The sequence below is a fragment of the Engystomops pustulosus genome, chromosome 8 (genome assembly GCF_040894005.1).
Source record: "Engystomops pustulosus chromosome 8, aEngPut4.maternal, whole genome shotgun sequence".
Taxonomy (NCBI): domain Eukaryota; kingdom Metazoa; phylum Chordata; class Amphibia; order Anura; family Leptodactylidae; genus Engystomops; species Engystomops pustulosus.
The window spans coordinates 14,349,290-14,372,722 of record NC_092418.1 but is presented as its reverse complement, the minus strand read 5'-3'; the positions used below and the strand labels follow the sequence as shown (position 1 = coordinate 14,372,722).

General features: G+C 46.1%; 2 protein-coding genes across 2 annotated transcripts; one reads left to right on the top strand and one right to left on the bottom strand.

The window, feature by feature from the left end:
* Window positions 1-4,696: 4,696 nt before the first annotated feature.
* Window positions 4,697-13,291, top strand: ROGDI (rogdi atypical leucine zipper). The gene is made up of 11 exons (XM_072119787.1): window positions 4,697-4,861; window positions 9,683-9,754; window positions 9,853-9,935; window positions 10,018-10,072; window positions 10,165-10,245; window positions 10,962-11,057; window positions 11,167-11,265; window positions 11,599-11,712; window positions 11,879-11,928; window positions 12,056-12,182; window positions 12,282-13,291. The coding sequence occupies exons 1-11, from the start codon at window positions 4,733-4,735 to the stop codon at window positions 12,321-12,323; spliced, it is 948 nt and encodes a 315-aa protein (XP_071975888.1). The 5' UTR covers window positions 4,697-4,732; the 3' UTR covers window positions 12,324-13,291.
* Window positions 13,292-16,087: 2,796 nt separating this feature from the next.
* Window positions 16,088-22,902, bottom strand: SMIM22 (small integral membrane protein 22). The gene is made up of 3 exons (XM_072122553.1): window positions 22,734-22,902; window positions 21,374-21,456; window positions 16,088-16,585 (listed from the first exon to the last, which is right to left on the bottom strand). The coding sequence occupies exons 1-3, from the start codon at window positions 22,861-22,863 to the stop codon at window positions 16,535-16,537; spliced, it is 264 nt and encodes an 87-aa protein (XP_071978654.1). The 5' UTR covers window positions 22,864-22,902; the 3' UTR covers window positions 16,088-16,534.
* Between the last annotated feature and the right edge of the window lie 531 nt (window positions 22,903-23,433).

Below are 23,433 nucleotides of genomic sequence, written 5' to 3'. Positions count from 1 at the left end.
CACACACACAGCACACACTACACGCACACACACAGCACACACTACACGCACACACACAGAACACAGCACACACTACACGCACACGCACAGCACACACTACACGCACACGCACAGCACACACTACACGCACACGCACAGCACACACTACACGCACACACACAGCACACACTACACGCACACACACAGCACACACTACACGCACACACACAGCACACACTACACGCACACACACAGCACACACTACACGCACACACACAGAACACAGCACACACTACACGCACACACACAGAACACACACAGAACACAGCACACACTACACGCACACACACAGCACACACTACACGCACACACACAGCACACACTACACGCACACACTACACGCACACACACAGCACACACTACACGCACACACAGCACACACTACACGCACACACAGCACACACTACACGCACACACACAGCACACACTACACGCACGCACACACACAGCACACACTACACGCACGCACACACACAGCACACACTACACGCACGCACACACACAGCACACACTACACGCACGCACACACACAGCACACACTACACGCACGCACACACACAGCACACACTACACGCACGCACACACACAGCACACACTACACGCACGCACACAGCACACACTACACGCACGCACACAGCACACACACAGAACACTGCACACACACAGAACACTGCACACACTCACCCGGCCTTGCTCTGAAGTCCCGACATAAACGCAGCCAGCTGCGGGCAGGTAGGGAGATGGAGCAGCACAGGGAGCAGCAGCCCCGCTGTCCACAGGTCTCCCGGGGCCTGCGCTCTCGCTCCGGAGCGCTGGTGACACAGATCACTGTGTCACGTGCCCCGCTGAGCGGCCCGGCGCGCGCTGTGATCGCGCGACATTTACCTCTTTTGCAGCGCGCGCCGAACCGCTCAGCCTGCGCGCTGCAAGGAATAATTGCCAAGTGTAACTTTACGCATGGCAATTATTTTGGGGGGTAATGGCGCCTCATCACGCGTCTATGACGCGTGGTGAGGCGTTAATGCGACCTCTGCTCGTAGGTGATTGTTTATAACTGTGTGTATATGTATATATATATATATATATATATATATATTACACAGCGCCACCCGTGGGTAATGGGAGACCATGGAGCGCGTGTATCATAGTTTTTTCGGCTGCCACTTTTTCAGGTTTCCTGAAGTCGGCTCCAATCATTGCACTGTTATGTTTTCCTCTTTGTGATACGTGTCATGTGTTTAGTCTCACTTCTGCGACTTTTTAGTCCCAAATATTCGCTCCCAAAAGTATAACTGTCTCTAGCGCACTCTGTATTGGGACTTATGAGGCGCAGGAATGGGACAATTTCAGAGGCCACAAGGTGAACAAACCTCTGGGCTTCAAAGATACATTCAGTCCCTGCATCACCTCCTGGAGGCAGATAATTTTGGTTCGCTGCTTAATTCCGCGCCTAAAAAGTCTCAAGTTACAACAAACCGCACAATAAAAAGAGCAATCGGAGTGACACATGTCCCACAATGACTGATACATGCACTGTCCTGGTAGTGAAGTGGTTAAAGGAAATTTCTCTTCAGAATCTGCCATAATAAACCAGCCATGACTGTGGTATCTTCTTATATTTGTTATCCATGGCCTCCTTCCTTCTAAAAGCAACTTTAAATATTATGGTAATGAATTAGAAGAGGGTATGTTACCAGAGCCCTCCGTTCTGTAGCTTCGTAGGCTGTTACACTGTGCAGGAGCCTCCTGCCCCAAACTGAGATAACAGCAGACTGAGACAGTGTAACAGCCTGTGATGTTACAGCATGGAAGGGCACTGGTAGTTCCCCCCTGATTAGCATCATAAAAGTTGATTTTAGAAGGAAGGAGAAGTGGATAACGGGTGTAAGATCTACACTCAGCGGCCACTTTATTAGGTACACCTGTCCAACTGCTCGTTATCACTTAATTTCTAATCAGCCAATCACATGGCGGCAACTCAGTGCATTTAGGCATGTAGACATGGTCAAGACAATCTCCTGCAGTTCTCCCGAGCATCAGTATGGGGAAGAAAGGGGATTTGTGGCCTTTGAACGTGGCATGGTTGTTGGTGCCAGAAGGGCTGGTCTGAGTATTTCAGAAACTGCTGATCTACTGGGATTTTCACGCACAACCATCTCTAGGGTTTACAGAGAATGGTCCGAAAAAGAAAAAACATCCAGTGAGTGGCAGTTCTGTGGGCGGAAATGCCTTGTTGATGCCAGAGGTCAGAGGAGAATGGGCAGACTGGTTCCAGCTGATAGAAAGGCAACAGTGACTCAAATCGCCACCCGTTACACCCAAGGTAGGCAGAAGAGCATCTCTGAACGCACAGTACGTCGGACTTTGAGGCAGATGGGCTACAGCAGCAGAAGACCACACTGGGTGCCACTCCTTTCAGCTCAGAACAGGAAATTGAGGCTACAATTTGCACAAGCTCATCGAAATTGGACAGTAGAAGATTGGAAAAACGTTGCCTGGTCTGATGAGTCTCGATTTCTGCTGCGACATTCGGATGGTAGGGTCAGAATTTGGCGTCAACAACATGAAAGCATGGATCCATCCTGCCTTGTATCAGCGGCTCAGGCTGGTGGTGGTGGTGTCATGGATCCATCCTGCCTTGTATCAGCGGGTCAGGCTGGTGGTGGTGGTGTCATGGATCCATCCTGCCTTGTATCAGCGGGTCAGGCTGGTGGTGGTGGTGTCATGGATCCATCCTGCCTTGTATCAGCGGGTCAGGCTGGTGGTGGTGGTGTCATGGATCCATCCTGCCTTGTATCAGCGGCTCAGGCTGGTGGTGCTGGTGTCATGGATCCATCCTGCCTTGTATCAGCGGCTCAGGCTGGTGGTGCTGGTGTCATGGATCCATCCTGCCTTGTATCACCGGGTCAGGCTGGTGGTGGTGGTGTCATGGATCCATCCTGCCTTGTATCAGCGGGTCAGGCTGGTGGTGGTGGTGTCATGGATCCATCCTGCCTTGTATCAGCGGCTCAGGCTGGTGGTGCTGGTGTCATGGATCCATCCTGCCTTGTATCAGCGGCTCAGGCTGGTGGTGGTGGTGTCATGGATCCATCCTGCCTTGTATCAGCGGGTCAGGCTGGTGGTGGTGGTGTCATGGATCCATCCTGCCTTGTATCAGCGGGTCAGGCTGGTGGTGGTGGTGTCATGGATCCATCCTGCCTTGTATCAGCGGGTCAGGCTGGTGGTGGTGGTGTCATGGATCCATCCTGCCTTGTATCAGCGGGTCAGGCTGGTGGTGCTGGTGTCATGGATCCATCCTGCCTTGTATCAGCGGGTCAGGCTGGTGGTGCTGGTGTCATGGATCCATCCTGCCTTGTATCAGCGGGTCAGGCTGGTGGTGCTGGTGTCATGGATCCATCCTGCCTTGTATCAGCGGCTCAGGCTGGTGCTGGTGTCATGGATCCATCCTGCCTTGTATCAGCGGGTCAGGCTGGTGGTGGTGGTGTCATGGATCCATCCTGCCTTGTATCAGCGGGTCAGGCTGGTGGTGGTGCTGGTGTCATGGATCCATCCTGCCTTGTATCGGCAGGTCAGGCTGGTGCTGGTGGTGTCATGGATCCATCCTGCCTTGTATCAGCGGGTCAGGCTGGTGGTGGTGGTGTCATGGTGTCTTTGGGCCCCTTGGTACAACGCCACAGCCTACCTGAGTATTGTTGCTGACCATGTCCATCCCTTTATGAGCACAATGTACCCTGTAACATCTGATGGCTACTTTCAGCAGGATAATGCGCCATGTCATAAAGCTGGAAGCATCTCAGACTGGTTTCTTGAACATGACAATGAGGTCACTGGACACAAATGGCCTCCACAGTCACCAGATCTCAATCCAATAGAGCATCTTTGGGATGTGGTGGAACGGGAGATTCGCATCATGGATGTGCAGCCGACAAATCTGCGGCAACTGTGTGATGCCATCATGTCACTATGGAGCAAAATCTCTGAGGAGCTTCCAGCACCTTGTTGTATCTATGCCACGAAGAACTGAGGCAGTTCTGAAGGCAAAAGGGGGTCCAACCCGTTACCAGCATGGTGTACCTAATAAAGTGGCCGGTGAGGGTATGTGTGATGTCCCTGGTTTCTCATGGTGCATTTTGAGGGTCCATTTCCTTACAGCGCGTCCCACATAAAAGATCGTCTTACATTGGTCGGCAAAAGGAAGTTCATTTTATTTTTACAAATATTTTTTTTTTTTTAATTAAAAATTAATTTTTAATTAAAAGATCGAACTAATAGAAATGTGGTATCTCCGTGCTGGTACCGACCCAAACAATAAAGAAAGGGATGTGCACTGGAAAAGATGTAAAAGTAAAATGCCATCTCTATACACTGAACGAAATATAAATATCCGCAAATGGAATAATAAACTAAAACGGGTCCGATATGGAAAGAGTTAAAAATAACAACAAAAACTGACGCCTCAGTGTGAACAGCGGCTTATAAATCTCCTCAGCGAAGGGAGATGTGAGAAGGCGGAGCCACCATGACCTCACACCTGTCCCGGCCAATCAGAAGGCTGCTTTACCCTCCAGGGGCGGGATTTATCTTCTCGCAACAACACAGCGGCGCGCGTCCAATCAGCGTGCGATGTGGCGAGGATTCTGGCCAATGGACAGTCGCCGGTGCGCGCTGTGGGCCAATCCGCGTGCGCCATTGGATGCACCCAGTCCAATGGGATGTAAAGGTTTTGCCTACACCGTCTGTGAGGTGTCGTCTGACCGGAGAGTACCGCAGGATGGCGACAGCAGCGGCGGCGGCAGCGAGCAGTGTGGAGCGGGGAGTGCTGGTGAGTGCCGGGGCCTATATACATCAGCATCCATTCTCCTCAGCCTTTCTGACATCATCCCCCATAGTAACGTGTGTGACTGAGGTAAAAACCGCTAGTATCTGCATCCGTTACCTCAGGAAATCGCTCTATGACGTGCTGGATGCGTCATGTCCCGGGGATGACGTCACTTTGCTTTATTGTTTGAAATTTGGGGCAAAAAAAATGGACTAAAATCTGCGAATAATGGCGTCTGTGCGAAAAACCGTATAGAATTCCGCGTCCTGAGGTAGTATAGAGGCGCCGTACAGACCCCGCCCTCCGGACTCCTCAGCGCTCTCCTCATGTGTGTAACCATTGGAGATTGCGGTGGATAGGTCCTCGTATTAACCCTTCAATGGAGACGTGTGACTGGATGCTATCCGGTAATACATGGAGGACGCGGAGTGGTCACATGACTGCGGTTTACTCAGATTTCCTCTATAGGATGCGGGACCCCCCATTGTCAGTAGTCAGACCCCCATCCGGCTGGACACGGGGACCCCTGCACCCTCTCCCAGTGTCTGGAGGCAAATCCCGGCAGTGATCAGGATCTCTACTTGCTGTCAGTGACTGGCGGCGGCCATCGCATCCTACAGCGCCCCCCCGAGGGTGGGGGGGGGGGGTCTGTGAGGAGCGCAAGAGGCGCAGCATCTCCTCCATCTGGATCTCATATAAGATCCACAAGGAAAACAGCGCTCTCCAGTTACCATATGGCAAAGGAGGAGCGGCCCCTCTAATCCACAGCAACCTACTCCCCTCCCCTGCCACCGGCTATTACTCTCTGTTATCAGCCATTATGTCCTGGGGAGAAGAGACTGTACAGGGGGGATAACGGAGAGTAATAGATTGTATCCCCCTGTACAGTCTCCTCTCCCCAGGGTGTAATGGCTGATAACAGAGAGTAATAGATTGTATCCCCCCCCCTGTACAGTCTCCTCTCCCCGGGGTGTAATGGCTGATAACAGAGAGTAATAGATTGTATCCCCCTGTACAGTCTCCTCTCCCCGGGATGTAAAGGCTGATAACAGAGAGTAATAGATTGTATCCCCCCTGTACAGTCTCCTCTCCCCGGGGTGTAATGGCTGATAACAGAGAGTAATAGATTGTATCCCCCTGTACAGTCTCCTCTCCCCGGGGTGTAATGGCTGGTAACAGAGAGTAATAGATTGTATCCCCCTGTACAGTCTCCTCTCCCCGGGATGTAATGGCTGATAACAGAGAGTAATAGATTGTATTCCCCTGTACAGTCTCCTCTCCCCGGGATGTAATGGCTGATAACAGAGAGTAATAGATTGTATCCCCCTGTACAGTCTCCTCTCCCCGGGGTGTAATGGCTGATAACAGAGAGTAATAGATTGTATCCCCCCCTGTACAGTCTCCTCTCCCCGGGTTGTAATGGCTGATAACAGAGAGTAATAGATTGTATCCCCCTGTACAGTCTCCTCTCCCCAGGATGTAATGGCTGATAACAGAGAGTAATAGATTGTATCCCCCTGTACAGTCTCCTCTCCCCGGGATGTAATGGCTGATAACAGAGAGTAATAGATTGTATCCCCCCTGTACAGTCTCCTCTCCCCGGGATGTAATGGCTGATAACAGAGAGTAATAGATTGTATCCCCCCCTGTACAGTCTCCTCTCCCCGGGATGTAATGGCTGATAACAGAGAGTAATAGATTGTATCCCCCCTGTACAGTCTCCTCTCCCCGGGGTGTAATGGCTGATAACAGAGAGTAATAGATTGTATCCCCCCCTGTACAGTCTCCTCTCCCCGGGATGTAATGGCTGATAACAGAGAGTAATAGATTGTATCCCCCCCTGTACAGTCTCCTCTCCCCGGGATGTAATGGCTGATAACAGAGAGTAATAGATTGTATCCCCCCTGTACAGTCTCCTCTCCCCGGGATGTAATGGCTGATAACAGAGAGTAATAGATTGTATCCCCCCTGTACAGTCTTCTCTCCCCGGGATGTAATGGCTGATAACAGAGAGTAATAGATTGTATCCCCCCTGTACAGTCTCCTCTCCCCGGGGTGTAATGGCTGATAACAGAGAGTAATAGATTGTAACCCCCCCCCCTGGAGGAGACTGTACAGGGGGGATCGTCAGCACACACAATGGAGGGATTGTGGGGTCCCATAGTAAAGGACATGGCAGCTAACATGCAGTCATACATGTATCAGTCCCTATTAAGGGCTATGGAGGGGAGGTCCCCTCTGTTATCAGCCATTACACCCCGGGGAGAGGAGACTGTACAGGGGGGATACAATCTATTACTCTCTGTTATCAGTCATTACATCCCGGGGAGAGGAGACTGTACAGGGGGGGGGGTTACAATCTATTACTCTCTGTTATCAGCCATTACACCCCGGGGAGAGGAGACTGTACAGGGGGGATACAATCTATTACTCTCTGTTATCAGTCATTACATCCCGGGGAGAGGAGACTGTACAGGGGGGATACAATCTATTACTCTCTGTTATCAGCCATTACATCCCGGGGAGAGGAGACTGTACAGGGGGGATACAATCTATTACTCTCTGTTATCAGCCATTACACCCCGGGGAGAGGAGACTGTACAGGGGGGATACAATCTATTACTCTCTGTTATCAGCCATTACACCCCGGGGAGAGGAGACTGTACAGGGGGGATACAATCTATTACTCTCTGTTATCAGCCATTACATCCCGGGGAGAGGAGACTGTACAGGGGGATACAATCTATTACTCTCTGTTATCAGCCATTACATCCCGGGGAGAGGAGACTGTACAGGGGGATACAATCTATTACTCTCTGTTATCAGCCATTACACCCCGGGGGGAGGAGACTGTACAGGGGGATACAATCTATTACTCTCTGTTATCAGCCATTACATCCCGGGGAGAGGAGACTGTACAGGGGGATACAATCTATTACTCTCTGTTATCAGCCATTACACCCCGGGGGGAGGAGACTGTACAGGGGGATACAATCTATTACTCTCTGTTATCAGCCATTACACCCCGGGGAGAGGAGACTGTACAGGGGGATACAATCTATTACTCTCTGTTATCAGCCATTACACCCCGGGGAGAGGAGACTGTACAGGGGGATACAATCTATTACTCTCTGTTATCAGCCATTACACCCCGGGGGGAGGAGACTGTACAGGGGGGATACAATCTATTACTCTCTGTTATCAGCCATTACACCCCGGGGGGAGGAGACTGTACAGGGGGGATACAATCTATTACTCTCTGTTATCAGCCATTACACCCTGGGGAGAGGAGACTGTACAGGGGGGATACAATCTATTACTCTCTGTTATCAGCCATTACATCCCGGGGAGAGGAGACTGTACAGGGGGGATACAATCTATTACTCTCTGTTATCAGCCATTACATCCCGGGGAGAGGAGACTGTACAGGGGGGATACAATCTATTACTCTCTGTTATCAGCCATTACACCCTGGGGAGAGGAGACTGTACAGGGGGGGATACAATCTATTACTCTCTGTTATCAGCCATTACATCCCGGGGAGAGGAGACTGTACAGGGGGGGATACAATCTATTACTCTCTGTTATCAGCCATTACACCCCGGGGAGAGGAGACTGTACAGGGGGGGATACAATCTATTACTCTCTGTTATCAGCCATTACACCCCGGGGAGAGGAGACTGTACAGGGGGGGGGGGGGATACAATCTATTACTCTCTGTTATCAGCCATTACACCCCGGGGAGAGGATTCCATAATATTTTCAGGTATGAGACTTATTACAGGTGACTCCCCATTTTGCTATGATGTGTAATGTATGTCACTTACTTAGTTACTGTCCCTTTAAGTGACAAAACATGATCTCACCACATCCGATGGTATCTCCTGGCTGAGGTGGTGTCACATGGTACTGGGATGATGAGGTGAGTGGTGTTGGATGATGAGTGTTATCAGCTGTGCTGTGTCCTGCCGACTGTCCCAAGGTGCCAAGCATCCTTTAAGGGTCCTTTAAACATCTTTAACAGTCCTATGCGGCATTGGGTAATATGTTTATTTAGGGGGGGGGGCCTCCCCTCCATAGCCCTTAATAGGGACCAATACATGTATGACTACTCCCCCATTAGGTGCAATGTCCTTTACTATCAGACCCCACAATCCCTCCATTGTGGGTGCTGACGATCATCATTCTGAGAACCCATGTAAATAAATATGGTGCCTGCTGCCCCCCTTCCTCTTGGTGCAGGCAGGTCTTTCCAGTTTTGCTTGTTTTGTACCCTTGCATGCGCCTCATTTAGGATTTGGTTCCTGTTGGGTACAAGCTGCTTGCTGCAGCACATGAGATTGTGACACATCCCTGACTGTATACACTACAAGCCGAGAGACTGTATATACAACACGGCAGTCCTGTGCAGACCGGCCGCCTCCCGTCACCCAGGGAGCTGTCACCTCACAGGGAGGGGGGCTATTTAATACTCCTGGAGCGGTGGGCAGGTGTTCTTGTAGAGACGCCGCTGTAGCCTGGAGGTAACTTATGTTGTGTGTAATCATTAGCCCGGGTCACGATGTGATGAGCCCAAGTTACAGAGGGCAGTGTGATAAATGGCGAGGAGCGGGATCAGCAGGAGAGACCTGGAATATTAACTCCTAATACTCCTCTATACTGAGACTCCTCCTGCAGTCACAACCATCGCGCCTGTCACCTCACACGGCCGAGGGGTGACAGGTCAGAGACCCCTGGATAAGGCTGTGAAGGGAATAATCAGATTCCTGGTTCCTTGCAGTGTCATGGCCGCCCACTTAACTCTCCCCTCAATCTGTATCATAGGAAGAAGAGTTCAAATGGCTTCTAAAGGAGGAGGTGCACTCGGTCCTGAAGCAGCTTCAGGACATCTTAAAGGTCAGTGTCCTCATGAAACAAAAACCAAGATGGCTCCCGGGGCACAGCAAAGCCATAGCCTTAACCTCATGGTCTTGTAAATCAAATCTTATGTACAGGAGGCATCTCGGAGGTTCACCCTGCCCAGCGGGGCGGCGGATGGTGCCACTAAGCAGGAGAACTTTGTATTGGGAAGCTCGGGGTGAGTGCAAGAGGCAGAGGGGGGTTCAAATATATAAAGTTATAGATGTTCATGAATAACGCTGCTCGTTTTTTGTTCACAGCACCGACCAGGTGAAGGGCGTCCTGACGTTACAAGGAGACACTCTGTGCCAGGCTGTGAGTATGTGACGTGTGTATAGAGAGATGATGGGAGATTTGCCTCTGTACAGGGGTCAGTGACAGATTTGTATGTTCCCTTGGGTCTGCAGGAAGTGAACCTGAAGGTGGTGAGGACCAATCAGCTGCTGCACTTTGCCTTCCGGGATGACAAGCAATGGAAGATGCAGCAGGTAGGTACATAGCCTTCTGCAATCAGCTCTCTGTGTACACGGTTTTATAGAGGGGTATTCCCATATCTATAGCACAGAAGATAATAGGATGATAAGTGGTGATCCCAGGGCCAGACCTGCACCAGTCACAAGATATTTGGTGGCCCTGCTCTGGACTGAACTGAGTGATAATAAAGCGTGAGTTTCAAATACCTGTGAGGGGTTAATATCTACACCAGAGTTAGGATGTCAAAAGTAAGAGTGTGAATGGAGCCGGATACAATGGGGCAAATTTACTTACCCGGTCCATTCGCGTTCCAGCGGCGGCTTCTCCGCTCTGGATTCGGGTCCGGCCGGGATTTAATAAGGTAGTTCTTCCGCCGTCCACCAGGTGGCGCTGCTGCGCTGAAAGTAAACTCATCGCGCCGGAATGCACCGAGCTGGACCAGGTGAAGGTAAGCGGTCCTTATGCGACACATTTTCGGTTTTTAAATGCGGCGGTTTTTCCGAATACGTCGGGTTTTCGTTCGGCCACGCCCCCCGATTTCCGTCGCGCGCATGCCAGCGCCGATGCGCCACAATCCGATCGCGTGCGCCAAAATCCCGGGGCAATTTAAGTACAAGCGGCGCAAAACGGAAATATTCGGGTAACACGTCGGGAAAACGCGAATGGGGCCCTTAATAAATGACCCCCAATGTCTTTGTCATGTGCCGTGTTAATGATGTTGTTTCTTCAGATTCAGGATGCCAGGAATCACGTGAACCAGGCGATCTATCTGCTCACCAACCGGGGGGAGAACTACACCTTCCAGACTGGTGCCGAGGTGCTGAAGGTGAGAGCCCACTGATGATTAGGATCCTCAGTACTTGATGTGGTGAATGGGCCGGGTCCTGCATAATACTTGTGGATGTTGATCTCCTCATATTTCCTCTTCTCGGCAGCTGATGGACGCAGTCATGCTGCAGCTAACCAGAGCCCGCAATCGCCTCACAACGCCTGCGACCATGACTTTGCCAGAGGTGGCCACCAGCGGCCTGACGGTAATTTCTGCATTCTTCCTCCATTGCTTAGATGTGACATGGCTGACTATTGTGGTATTACTATCCCCAGCATGCAGACACGGATGCAGATCTGCACGGCATGCTGGGAGTTGTGCTACTGCAATAACCTCAGTGATGCACATTGCTCCAGTACCATAGACCAGAATACAAACCGGCTTCACATTGTGGGTAGACATGCACACGTGTGTAGCAGAGCTGAGTTTGTCAATTGGCTCCCTCGATGATCATTTCATGACGCATCACTTTTTGGTTTTTTGGTCACTTCATTCCTTGCTTATTATGTGACTATTTCTTGTATTTTTTTTTCTTCAGAAAATGTTCACCCCGTCACCCCCATCAGATGTGCTGCTTAATTTCTACGTTAATGTGAATAAGCTGTGCCTCCTGGTCTACCAGCTGCACGCCCTGCAGCCCAACTCTACCAAGGTGAGACGCAGAGACCACATTAGGGCATGTAATCTGTGTTTTTAAAGGGTTTTCTGATTCCACCACCTATCTTTGGGAATTTGCAATTACATGGGGAAACCTGTACATAGCGCTGTGTACACATGTACGCTGCACCTCTGCTCACTATGGTCTCCTTTATTTTTAGAATTTCCGGCCAGCAGGAAGTTCTGTCCTGCATAACCCTGGAGCAATGTTGTGAGTATATACAAATGCTAGAGGGTGACTCGCTTTGTGCTATGCCCACATGGAGCGGGCGCCTGGCATCAGCTTTATCATTGTAAAACCCTTAGAATAATATTACAGCATCTTGTGTCCTCCGCAGTGAGCTGAACAACCAGCGCTTTGAGGTCAGTCATGTCCATAAGGTGGAGTGCGTGGTGCCATGGCTGAATGACGCCCTGGTCTTCTTTACCGTGTCTCTTCAGCTCTGCCAGCAGCTCAAGGACAAAGTAAGTCTCCTTGAAGTATCCTTAGTAGTCTTGTGTCATTACATTACCTGGCCACTAGGGGCAGACTGACAGGTAACTGACCCTTTGTTTCCTTTACAGATCTCCGTATTTTCAAGCTATTGGAACTTCCGACCGTACTAAGGGTCCAAGGTGTCAGAGTGAGGACTTCCAGTCCAAGCAAGGACCAAGGAGGCTCATACGTGACCTCCAGTCCCCATCCGTGGACATTGTACATGATGATAATGCATGGCTGCCCTTGTGATGTATAGTCCTTATTTATTTCAATTTTGCACAGTCGATAGAAGAAACGGGGGCCATTGTTTTTAATCTACCACAACCTGTTTTAATTCTGTGAAGGACCAAAGATGTCGTCTGACCGTCGCTAAATCATCTTGTCTGTTCCTGGAAAAGTTGAATTACCAGGAAAATGGATGGTGTTGTCCAGCTTTCTCAGACTCTGCGGGATATAAAGGGAGTCCCCGTCATCTGCACTACATATTTGATGCTGAGTTCTCTACTTCATGATGTTCACCTTGCTCAGTCTCTTTTGTTTTCATTTTACGACCTTTGCGCTGGTTCTGGTGTTCCCGGAGCAGCACCAGGACACTTCCTGTCAGATGACCTCTGCTCCTAGGAATGGAGGTCATGTGACAGGAAGTGCAGACATAAGGATTATGTTGTAGCATCAGTGCGGGGATAAATACCATAAGGTCTCATTATTTATTATAAAATGTCTTTTCCAGATTTTCTATTGCTGTCAAACTGCAGATGCCTGGCTTTGTCAGGAGATGGCGCTATGTAGCTGCCAGATGCATGGGTAAAGTATAGGATCACAGGATCAATACTGCTGCCAGGCATCTGCAGGTCCCATGTCCTGACCTCAGGCTGCTGCATCGCACTCTCCACATACTGTGTTCTCCTTTTTATGTATACAATTAGTTTTGTTTTTTTGCACACTATCGCTGTTTGTATGTAGCCACCATGAACAAGTTGACATCAGCGCTCCCCGGATAGGATTCCTGTCCCCTGTTCACAACAGATGCGAGTTCTTTCTTTGTAAATAGCGTAATGGAAATGTGTGTGCGAATTAAAGAGGCGCGTCTGATGTCTCTGCTTGTTACAAATCTCTTATTGTCCCTGCACCTGCTCCCTCTGCTGCTGCAGACAAAGGCGAGGATTAGAGAACCCAGCAGCTGTATGGTAGGGAATGCGGGGTTTGAGTCCTCCAAATATAATATAGCGCTAGGTCAGCGCTCCAGCTGTAAGGGGTACTACACCTCCATGCGCTTCTGCTTTCAGAACTTCTATGTAAGTGCATGCTGGGAGTTGTAGTTTTACAACAGCTGGGGTACAGATGATTGCTAATTCCCTGCCCTCAGAGGTAGAGGTTGTGTGTTGTACCTACATCCACCACTAGGGGAGCTTGAGATGTATACAATGAGCTGAATACAGTTAGCTCCCCCTAGTGGTGGCAGCAGGTAAGAAATATTTTGCTGTTTATTTCTGGGTTTGGAGCTCTTTATTGGACGGCATCTCTGCACATTGAGCATCTGCTGCTATATGGTCACACTCCTGTCTTGTTCACTGAATACTGTATATGTCCTTCCTTAATTATCCAGCTCCCTTGAAGTCCTTGCTCACCCTTGTGAATATCTAGGCTTCTAGAATTTGAGATTTTCTTCTTCTCTGCTTTCATCGTGTGTGTATATGTCCATGAGTGTGTATGTATAGGTGCATGCTGTATGTGCTTGGGTGTGTATGTATTTATATTAGGGGTAATGATTTGTAACTGGGGAGTAGGAAGATGTATAACCTTAACTTTTCTACTGGGGGCAGCATTCATTTATGAATATTGTATTATTGGGGTAGCTGCAGATACAATCAGTGCTGTATGGTGGTAAGATGGGTGCTGCCCCCCCCCGCCCCCCCCCCCCCCCAGCTACGCCTCTGCACCCTCCAGCCTTGGCTCCTGGACAAATACATTTCTCCCAAAGTGCTGCATCCAATCATGAGTCATCGGAGAGGAGTCACATGTGTAACATTATCTGTGAAATCCTTTAGTCCCAAAATACTAAATATTATAATCAAGAGTTTGCAGCAACCAATTAAGGAGGGGGGGAGATGGTAGCCGATCACTAGGTCATTGTGTAATTCCTTGTTTTGCCTGTAGGGGCGCTGCAACAGATCACAGCAGTGTGACCCTTATCACATGTGACATTGTACTGGTATCAGTTGTTCTCTCCATGTAGTGTCCTGACCTGCTTCAGGGTAAAGCATGGCGGTCAAACAGCCACACCCTGCAGCGGGCTCAAATCCATTTCGGTCTAGTTCCTAGTTTGACACCTCTTTAGTAATGCTGCAGACATGATCGCGTGTTGTGCTGCAGCAGAGAAGAGCTGCGGTATAGACTCTATACCGTTGGAGCTCATCAGCCGGTCCGCGCAGGGGCGGCAACGGCCAGCACTGAGCTCCTGCACCGGACAGGACCACGTTGCAGCCCTCTGTCCGGCACCTTGCTCCCCGACGCTGCCAGCACCTTGCGGCCACCCCCCGACGCCTTCAACGGCCCCCAGACCCTGCCGGCACCAATCTCCAGGCTCCCTAGCCTCCCGGCTCTCAAGACCTACCCGCTCCCGGCTACATCACCGCGCCACCACCACTGCAGGACAAGGCACGGAAATTTCCAAGAACACAACAGAGAGGTAAGGTGTGTGTATATGTGTGTTTGTATATATGTATATGTGTGTGTGTATATATGTATGTATGTGTGTATATATGTATGTGTATATGCTGTATCTACTGTTTGTTTGTGTGTATATATGCTGTATGTATATGCAGCATTTGTGATATTTATCAGGGTTTCTATTTTGTACTACATGGCAGTATTCGGTATGCATTTTATACTTCTTGGCGGTACGTTGTATCTATTTTATAATACTTGGTGGCATGCTGTGTGCATTTTATACTACATGGCGGTATTCTGTATGCATTTTATACTACATGGTGATACGCTGTATGCATTTTATACTACATGGCGGTATGCTGTATGCATTATATAGTACACGGTGATACGCTGTATGCATTTTATACTACATGGCGGTATTCTGTATGCATTTTATACTACATGGTGATACGCTGTATGCATTTTATACTACATGGCGGTATGCTGTATGCATTATATAGTACACGGTGATACGCTGTATGCATTTTATACTACATGGCGGTATTCTGTATGCATTTTATACTACATGGTGATACGCTGTATGCATTTTATACTACATGGTGATATGCTGTACGCATTTTATACTACATGGTGATATGCTGTACGCATTTTATACTACATGGTGATATGCTGTACGCATTTTATACTACATGGTGATATGCTGTACGCATTTTATACTACATGGCGATACGCTGTATGCATTTTATACTACATGGCGATACGCTGTATGCATTTTATACTACATGGCGGTACGCTGTATGCATTTTATACTACATGGCGGTACGCTGTATGCATTTTATACTACATGGCAATACGCTGTATGCATTTTGCATTGATTTATTTTTACACCAAACCAATATGATGGATCTGGTCCGGACACTCCCTGATATCTTATATTATAAGCTCCACCCCTCCATAACCCCACCCCATATGACCAAAGCCCCGCCCCCACCGGGCCATGGAAAACTGGTCTAGATTAAAGCCGGTCCCTGGTGCAAAAAAGGTTGGGGACCTCTGGTATAGAGCATTGTGATAAGTCAGGAGGAGGGTGTCAGACCTTGGTCTCTTCTAGACCCTGCACCTAATCTGGGGTCATTGCAGGTAACGTGTATGGCCTGTAGAGGGAGCAATAGGGGTCCTCCTGCCTCATGTCCTTCATAAAACTGGGAAAAAGTTCTCTGAGTACAAACAATTGATAAAAACTTTATTCCTTAAATTTTTTTTGTAAACTAGGACCCTGTAACAGATGCTGAGATCTGCACAACAGAGGCCGACGCATTGCAGTCATTATAGAAAATATAAGAATTTTATGTATAAGAATCTAAAATCATGGGGGTCACAGTTGGGTCACGCATCACTATGCAAATTAACATAACGATGTGAGGAAGTAATGATCGGTCTATGTATAATGTGATCAAGGAGAGGAAACGGCTCCTGCCCTCTAGTGGTGACTGTTATATGACGGGTGTAATTAATAATCGGTATCCATTGTAATTATAGAAGTAGTAATAAAACATCACAGGCTGAGCCCTACAGATATACTGGGCCTCACAGTCATCAATCATAAGAATCACAGCGCATGAGACTCAATGCTTCCATTTCATTGGCTCCGTTATCTGTAGAAACGCAATTATGGCTCCATAGCAAGATTATCCACACCCACTTTTTGTCTATATTTTCTCTGTCGAAAGAGAAAAACAATATATCAGTGATGCAAGAATATAACTACTATAATACTGCCCCCTATGTACAAGAATATAACTACTATAATACTGCCCCCCTATGTACAAGAATATAACTACTATAATACTGCCCCCTATGTACAAGAATATAACTACTATAATACTGCCCCCTATGTACAAGAATATAACTACTATAATACTGCCCCCTATGTACAAGAATATAACTACTATAATACTGCTCCATATGTACAGGAATATAACTACTATAATACTGCCCCCTATGTACAGGAATATAACTACTATAATACTGCCCCCTATGTACAAGAATATAACTACTATAATACTGCCCCCTATGTACAAGAATATAACTACTATAATACTGCCCCCTATGTACAGGAATATAACTACTATAATACTGCCCCCTATGTACAAGAATATCACTACTATAATACTGCCCCCTATGTACAAGAATATAACTACTATAATACTGCCCCCTATGTACAAGAATATAACTACTATAATACTGCCCCCTATGTACAAGAATATAACTCCTATAATACTGCCCCCTATGTACAAGAATATAACTACTATAATACTGCTCCCTATGTACAGGAATATAACTACTATAATACTGCCCCCTATGTACAAGAATATAACTACTATAATACTGCCCCCTATGTACAAGAATATAACTACTATAATACTGCCCCCTATGTACAAGAATATAACTACTATAATACTGCCCCCTATGTACAGGAATATAACTACTATAATACTGCCCCCTATGTACAAGAATATAACTACTATAATACTGCCCCCTATGTACAAGAATATAACTACTATAATACTTTCCCCTATGTACAAGAATATAACTACTATAATACTGCCCCCTATGTACAGGAATATAACTACTATAATACTGCCCCCTATGTACAAGAATATAACTACTATAATACTGCCCCCCTATGTACAAGAATATCACTACTATAATACTGCCCCCTATGTACAAGAATATCACTACTATAATACTGCCCCCTATGTACAAGAATATAACTACTATAATACTGCCCCCCTATGTACAGGAATATAACTACTATAATACTGCCTCCTATGTACAAGAATATAACTACTATAATACTGCCCCCTATGTACAAGAATATAACTACTATAATACTGCCCCCTATGTACAAGAATATAACTACTATAATACTGCCCCCTATGTACAAGAATATAACTACTATAATACTGCCCCCTATGTACAAGAATATAACTACTATAATACTGCCCCTATGTACAGGAATATAACTACTATAATACTGCCCCCTATGTACAAGAATATAACTACTATAATACTGCCCCCTATGTACAAGAATATAACTCCTATAATACTGCCCCCTATGTACAAGAATATAACTACTATAATACTGCCCCCTATGTACAAGAATATAACTACTATAATACTGCTCCCTATGTACAGGAATATAACTACTATAATACTGCCCCCTATGTACAAGAATATAACTACTATAATACTCCCCCTATGTACAAGAATATAACTACTATAATACTGCTCCCTATGTACAAGAATATAACTACTATAATACTGCCCCCTATGTACAAGAATATAACTACTATAATACTGCCCCCTATGTACAGGAATATAACTACTATAATACTGCCTCCTAGGTACAAGAATATAACTACTATAATACTGCCCCCTATGTACAGGAATATAACTACTATAATACTGCCCCCTATGTACAAGAATATAACTCCTATAATACTGCCCCCTATGTACAAGAATATAACTCCTATAATACTGCCCCCTATGTACAAGAATATAACTCCTATAATACTGCCCCCTATGTACAAGAATATAACTCCTATAATACTGCCCCCTATGTACAAGAATATAACTCCTATAATACTGCCCCCTATGTACAAGAATATAACTCCTATAATACTGCCCCCTATGTACAAGAATATAACTCCTATAATACTGCCCCCTATGTACAAGAATATAACTCCTATAATACTGCCCCCTATGTACAAGAATATAACTCCTATAATACTGCCCCCTATGTACAAGAATATAACTCCTATAATACTGCCCCCTATGTACAAGAATATAACTCCTATAATACTGCCCCCTATGTACAAGAATATAACTCCTATAATACTGCCCCCTATGTACAAGAATATAACTCCTATAATACTGCCCCCTATGTACAAGAATATAACTCCTATAATACTGCCCCCTATGTACAAGAATATAACTCCTATAATACTGCCCCCTATGTACAAGAATATAACTCCTATAATACTGCCCCCTATGTACAAGAATATAACTACTATAATACTGCCCCCTATGTACAGGAATATAACTACTATAATACTGCCCCCTATGTACAAGAATATAACTACTATAATACTCCCCCTATGTACAAGAATATAACTACTATAATACTGCCCCCCTATGTACAGGAATATAACTACTATAATACTGCCCCCTATGTACAAGAATATAACTACTATAATACTGCCCCCTATGTACAGGAATATAACTACTATAATACTGCCCCCTATGTACAAGAATATAACTACTATAATACTGCCCCCTATGTACAGGAATATAACTACTATAATACTGCCCCCTATGTACAGGAATATAACTACTATAATACTGCCTCCTATGTACAGGAATATAACTACTATAATACTGCCCCCTATGTACAGGAATATAACTACTATAATACCTCCCCCTATGTACAGGAATATAACTAATATAATACTGCTCCCTATGTACAGGAATATAACTACTATAATACTGCCCCTTATGTACAGGGATATAACTACTATAATACTGCCCCCTATGTACAAGAATATAACTACTATAATACTGCTCCCTATGTACAAGAATATATCTACTATAATACTACCCCCTATGTACAAGAATATAACTACTATAATACTGCCCCCTATGTACAGGAATATAACTACTATAATACTGCCCCTATGTACAGGAATATAACTACTATAATACTGCCCCCTATGTACAAGAATATAACTACTATAATACTGCCTCCTATGTACAAGAATATAACTACTATAATACTGCTCCCTATGTACAGGAATATAACTACTATAATACTGCCCCCTATGTACAAGAATATAACTACTATAATACTACCCCTATGTACAAGAATATAACTACTATAATACTGCCCCCCATGTACAGGAATATAACTACTATAATACTGCCCCTATGTACAGGAATATAACTACTATAATACTGCCCACTATGTACAGGAATATAACTACTATAATACTGCCCCCTATGTACAAGAATATAACTACTATAACACTGCCCCCTATGTACAAGATTATAACTACTATAATACTGCCCCCTATGTACAGGAATATAACTACTATAATACTGCCCCCTATGTACAAGAATATAACTACTATAATCCTGCCCCTATGTACAGGAATATAACTACTATAATACTGCCCCCTATGTACAAGAATATAACTACTATAATACTGCCCCTATGTACAGGAATATAACTACTATAATACTGCCCCCTATGTACAAGAATATAACTACTATAATACTGCCCCCTATGTACAGGAATATAACTACTATAACACTGCCCCCTATGTACAGGAATATAACTACTATAATACTGCCCCCTATGTACAAGAATATAACTACTATAATACTGCCCCCTATGTACAAGAATATAACTACTATAATACTGCCCCCTATGTACAAGAATATAACTACTATAATACTGCCCCCTATGTACAGGAATATAACTACTATAATCCTGCCCCCTATGTACAGGAATATAACTACTATAATACTGCCCCCTATGTACAGGAATATAACTACTATAATACTGCCCCCTATGTACAAGAATATAACTACTATAATACTGCCCCCTATGTACAAGAATATAACTACTATAATACTGCCCCCTATGTACAAGAATATAACTACTATAATACTGCCCCCTATGTACAAGAATATAACTACTATAATACTGCCCCCCTATGTACAAGAATATAACTACTATAATACTGCCCCCTATGTACAAGAATATAACTACTATAATACTGCCCCCTATGTACAAGAATATAACTACTATAATACTGCCCCCTATGTACAAGAATATAACTACTATAATACTGCCCCCTATGTACAAGAATATAACTACTATAATACTGCCCCCTATGTACAAGAATATAACTACTATAAAGCCGCCCCCTATGTACAGGAATATAACTACTATAAAGCCGCCCCCTATGTACAGGGATATAACTACTATAAAGCCGCCCCCTATGTGCTGTGCTCTGTACAGACATCTGATTATCATAAGTGATATGTTATCTCTCTCGGATGATAACAGGTTATTACGGTACAGATTACCTGGTGATATTTCGGCTATGATAGATAAGTGAGGCTGTGATACCTCTGTCCTGTGTGGTATGTGGCGGCACAGGGGACTGATGTATGAGCACTCGCCCGGTGTAAGGTGTAAGTTATTTGGGTCCTTAGCACTTGCAGGACACAGTTTGTATTGTTCTTCCTGTATTGTGTGTGATGATGTTTTTTTCATGCCCCATCTAGATGGAATTCCCCTCAAAGTCCCAGAGAGTCGCCTAATCCCGTGTCCCCCAATATGGCCTCCGGCCCGGAGGGGCCACACGTGAGAACCAGTATGTAGCAGGGCTGAGCGCGCTCCGGGGACAGCAGTGTACAGGCAGGTACAGACATGTGTTACCTTATCCACCGAGGAATCACAGTCACAGCAACAACAGCAAAAACATCTGATGAGAACCAGGAGGATGAGGAGGAGGATGAGCCCTGGGGACAAGACACCGATACATAGTAACAGAACATAACCCCAACTACATCCATCACTGCACAGGATAATACACACAGTCATGTCACAGTACAGGGGATAATACACACAGTGATGTCACAGTACAGGAGAATACACACAGTGATGTCACAGTACAGGGATAATGCACAGTGATGTCACAGTACAGAGATAATACACACAGTGATGTCACAGTACAGGGGATAATACACACAGTGATGTCACAGTACAGGGGATAATACACACAGTGATGTCACAGTACAGGAGAATACACACAGTGATGTCACAGTACAGGGATAATGCACAGTGATGTCACAGTACAGGATAATACACACAGTGATGTCACAGTACAGGGGATAATACACACAGTGATGTCACAGTACAGGGATAATACACACAGTGATGTCACAGTACAGAGATATTACACACAGTGATGTCACAGTACAGGGATAATACACACAGTGATGTCACAGTACAGGGATAATACACACAGCGATGTCACAGTACAGGAGATAATACACACACAGTGATGTCACAGTACAGGGATAATGCACAGTGATGTCACAGTACAGGGATAATACACACAGTGATGTCACAGTACAGGGAGAACACACACAGCGATGTCACAGTACAGAGATAATACACAGTGATGTCACAGTACAGGGATAATACACACAGTGATGTCACAGTACAGGGATAATACACACAGTGATGTCACAGTACAGAGATAATACACACAGTGATGTCACAGTACAGGGATAATAAACACAGTGATGTCACAGTACAGGGATAATACACACAGCGATGTCACAGTACAGGAGATAATACACACACAGTGATGTCACAGTACAGGGATAATGCACAGTGATGTCACAGTACAGAGATAATACACACAGTGATGTCACAGTACAGGGATAATACACACAGTGATGTCACAGTACAGAGATAATACACACAGTGATGTCACAGTACAGGGAGAACACACACGGCGATGTCACAGTACAGGGAGAACACACACGGCGATGTCACAGTACAGGGAGAACACACACGGCGATGTCACAGTACAGGGAGAACACACACGGCGATGTCACAGTACAGGGAGAACACACACGGCGATGTCACAGTACAGGGAGAACACACACGGCGATGTCACAGTACAGGGAGAACACACACGGCGATGTCACAGTACAGGGAGAACACACACAGCGATGTCACAGTCCTGTACTTGTAGTGTTATATATAAAGATTAGTCATTTCTCACCTATAAAAGCAAAGAAGATGACGAAAGCTGCGATGTCCCAGTCGGACTGGAACATGTGTTTGGTGGCGAGGCGGCCCAGCACATCGTTCCACTGATTCTCCAGCTGTTGGCCGACGTTACTGCTGGACATGGCGCCGCACGCTCTCTACTACAGGAGAAGGACACGATGAGAGGTACAACATGGCGGCTCCTACACATCTACCTGATCATTATAATTACTCAAATTATCCGGCAAAATTGTATAAAATAAAACCTCAAATCCTTCATCTGTTTATCAGTTTCTAGGAAAGCTGAGTGACAACCAATAGGGTCGCCTAATGTAGTAATCACTCAGCTTTCCCAGAGTCTGCATAGATCTGTAGTGTATAAGAGAGACAGAGCACGATGGGGCACACTAGCCATTCAGGATCTGGTAAAGCTGGGTGATGGGGCTGAGCTTTTCTGTGATGGCCGTACTATTAAAGGGATGATGAGGGACCGTCCCCCAGCACAGACATCTGTGAGATTTGCATCCAGGCTCAGGTGAGGTGATGACGTTGTGTCTTGTGTCCATGGTGACAGGTTACAACCGAATGTAACGATTCCTGATGACATTTTTGTTACTTTTTTACTATATGTTAGTCTCCAGAAACCATCAGCAAGGAGCCGAGATGTATTGTAGTATAAGTGGCTAGCAGCAAATGTCATGTCATGTGACCGT

What these genes read in the sequence shown, in the direction of transcription:
- ROGDI (XM_072119787.1), top strand. Translation starts at nt 4,733, where the DNA reads ATGCACCCAGTCCAATGGGATGTAAAGGTTTTGCCTACACCGTCTGTG. An exon ending in AGCTTCAGGACATCTTAAAG is followed by an intron (nt 9,755 to 9,852) that starts GTCAGTGTCCTC and finishes TCTTATGTACAG; the next exon opens with GAGGCATCTCGGAGGTTCAC. An exon ending in TGCAGCCCAACTCTACCAAG is followed by an intron (nt 11,713 to 11,878) that starts GTGAGACGCAGA and finishes CTTTATTTTTAG; the next exon opens with AATTTCCGGCCAGCAGGAAG.
- SMIM22 (XM_072122553.1), bottom strand. Translation starts at nt 22,863, where the DNA reads ATGTCCAGCAGTAACGTCGGCCAACAGCTGGAGAATCAGTGGAACGAT. An exon ending in CATCTTCTTTGCTTTTATAG is followed by an intron (nt 21,457 to 22,733) that starts GTGAGAAATGAC and finishes TCTTGTCCCCAG; the next exon opens with GGCTCATCCTCCTCCTCATC. An exon ending in GTGATTCCTCGGTGGATAAG is followed by an intron (nt 16,586 to 21,373) that starts GTAACACATGTC and finishes CTCTTTCGACAG; the next exon opens with AGAAAATATAGACAAAAAGT.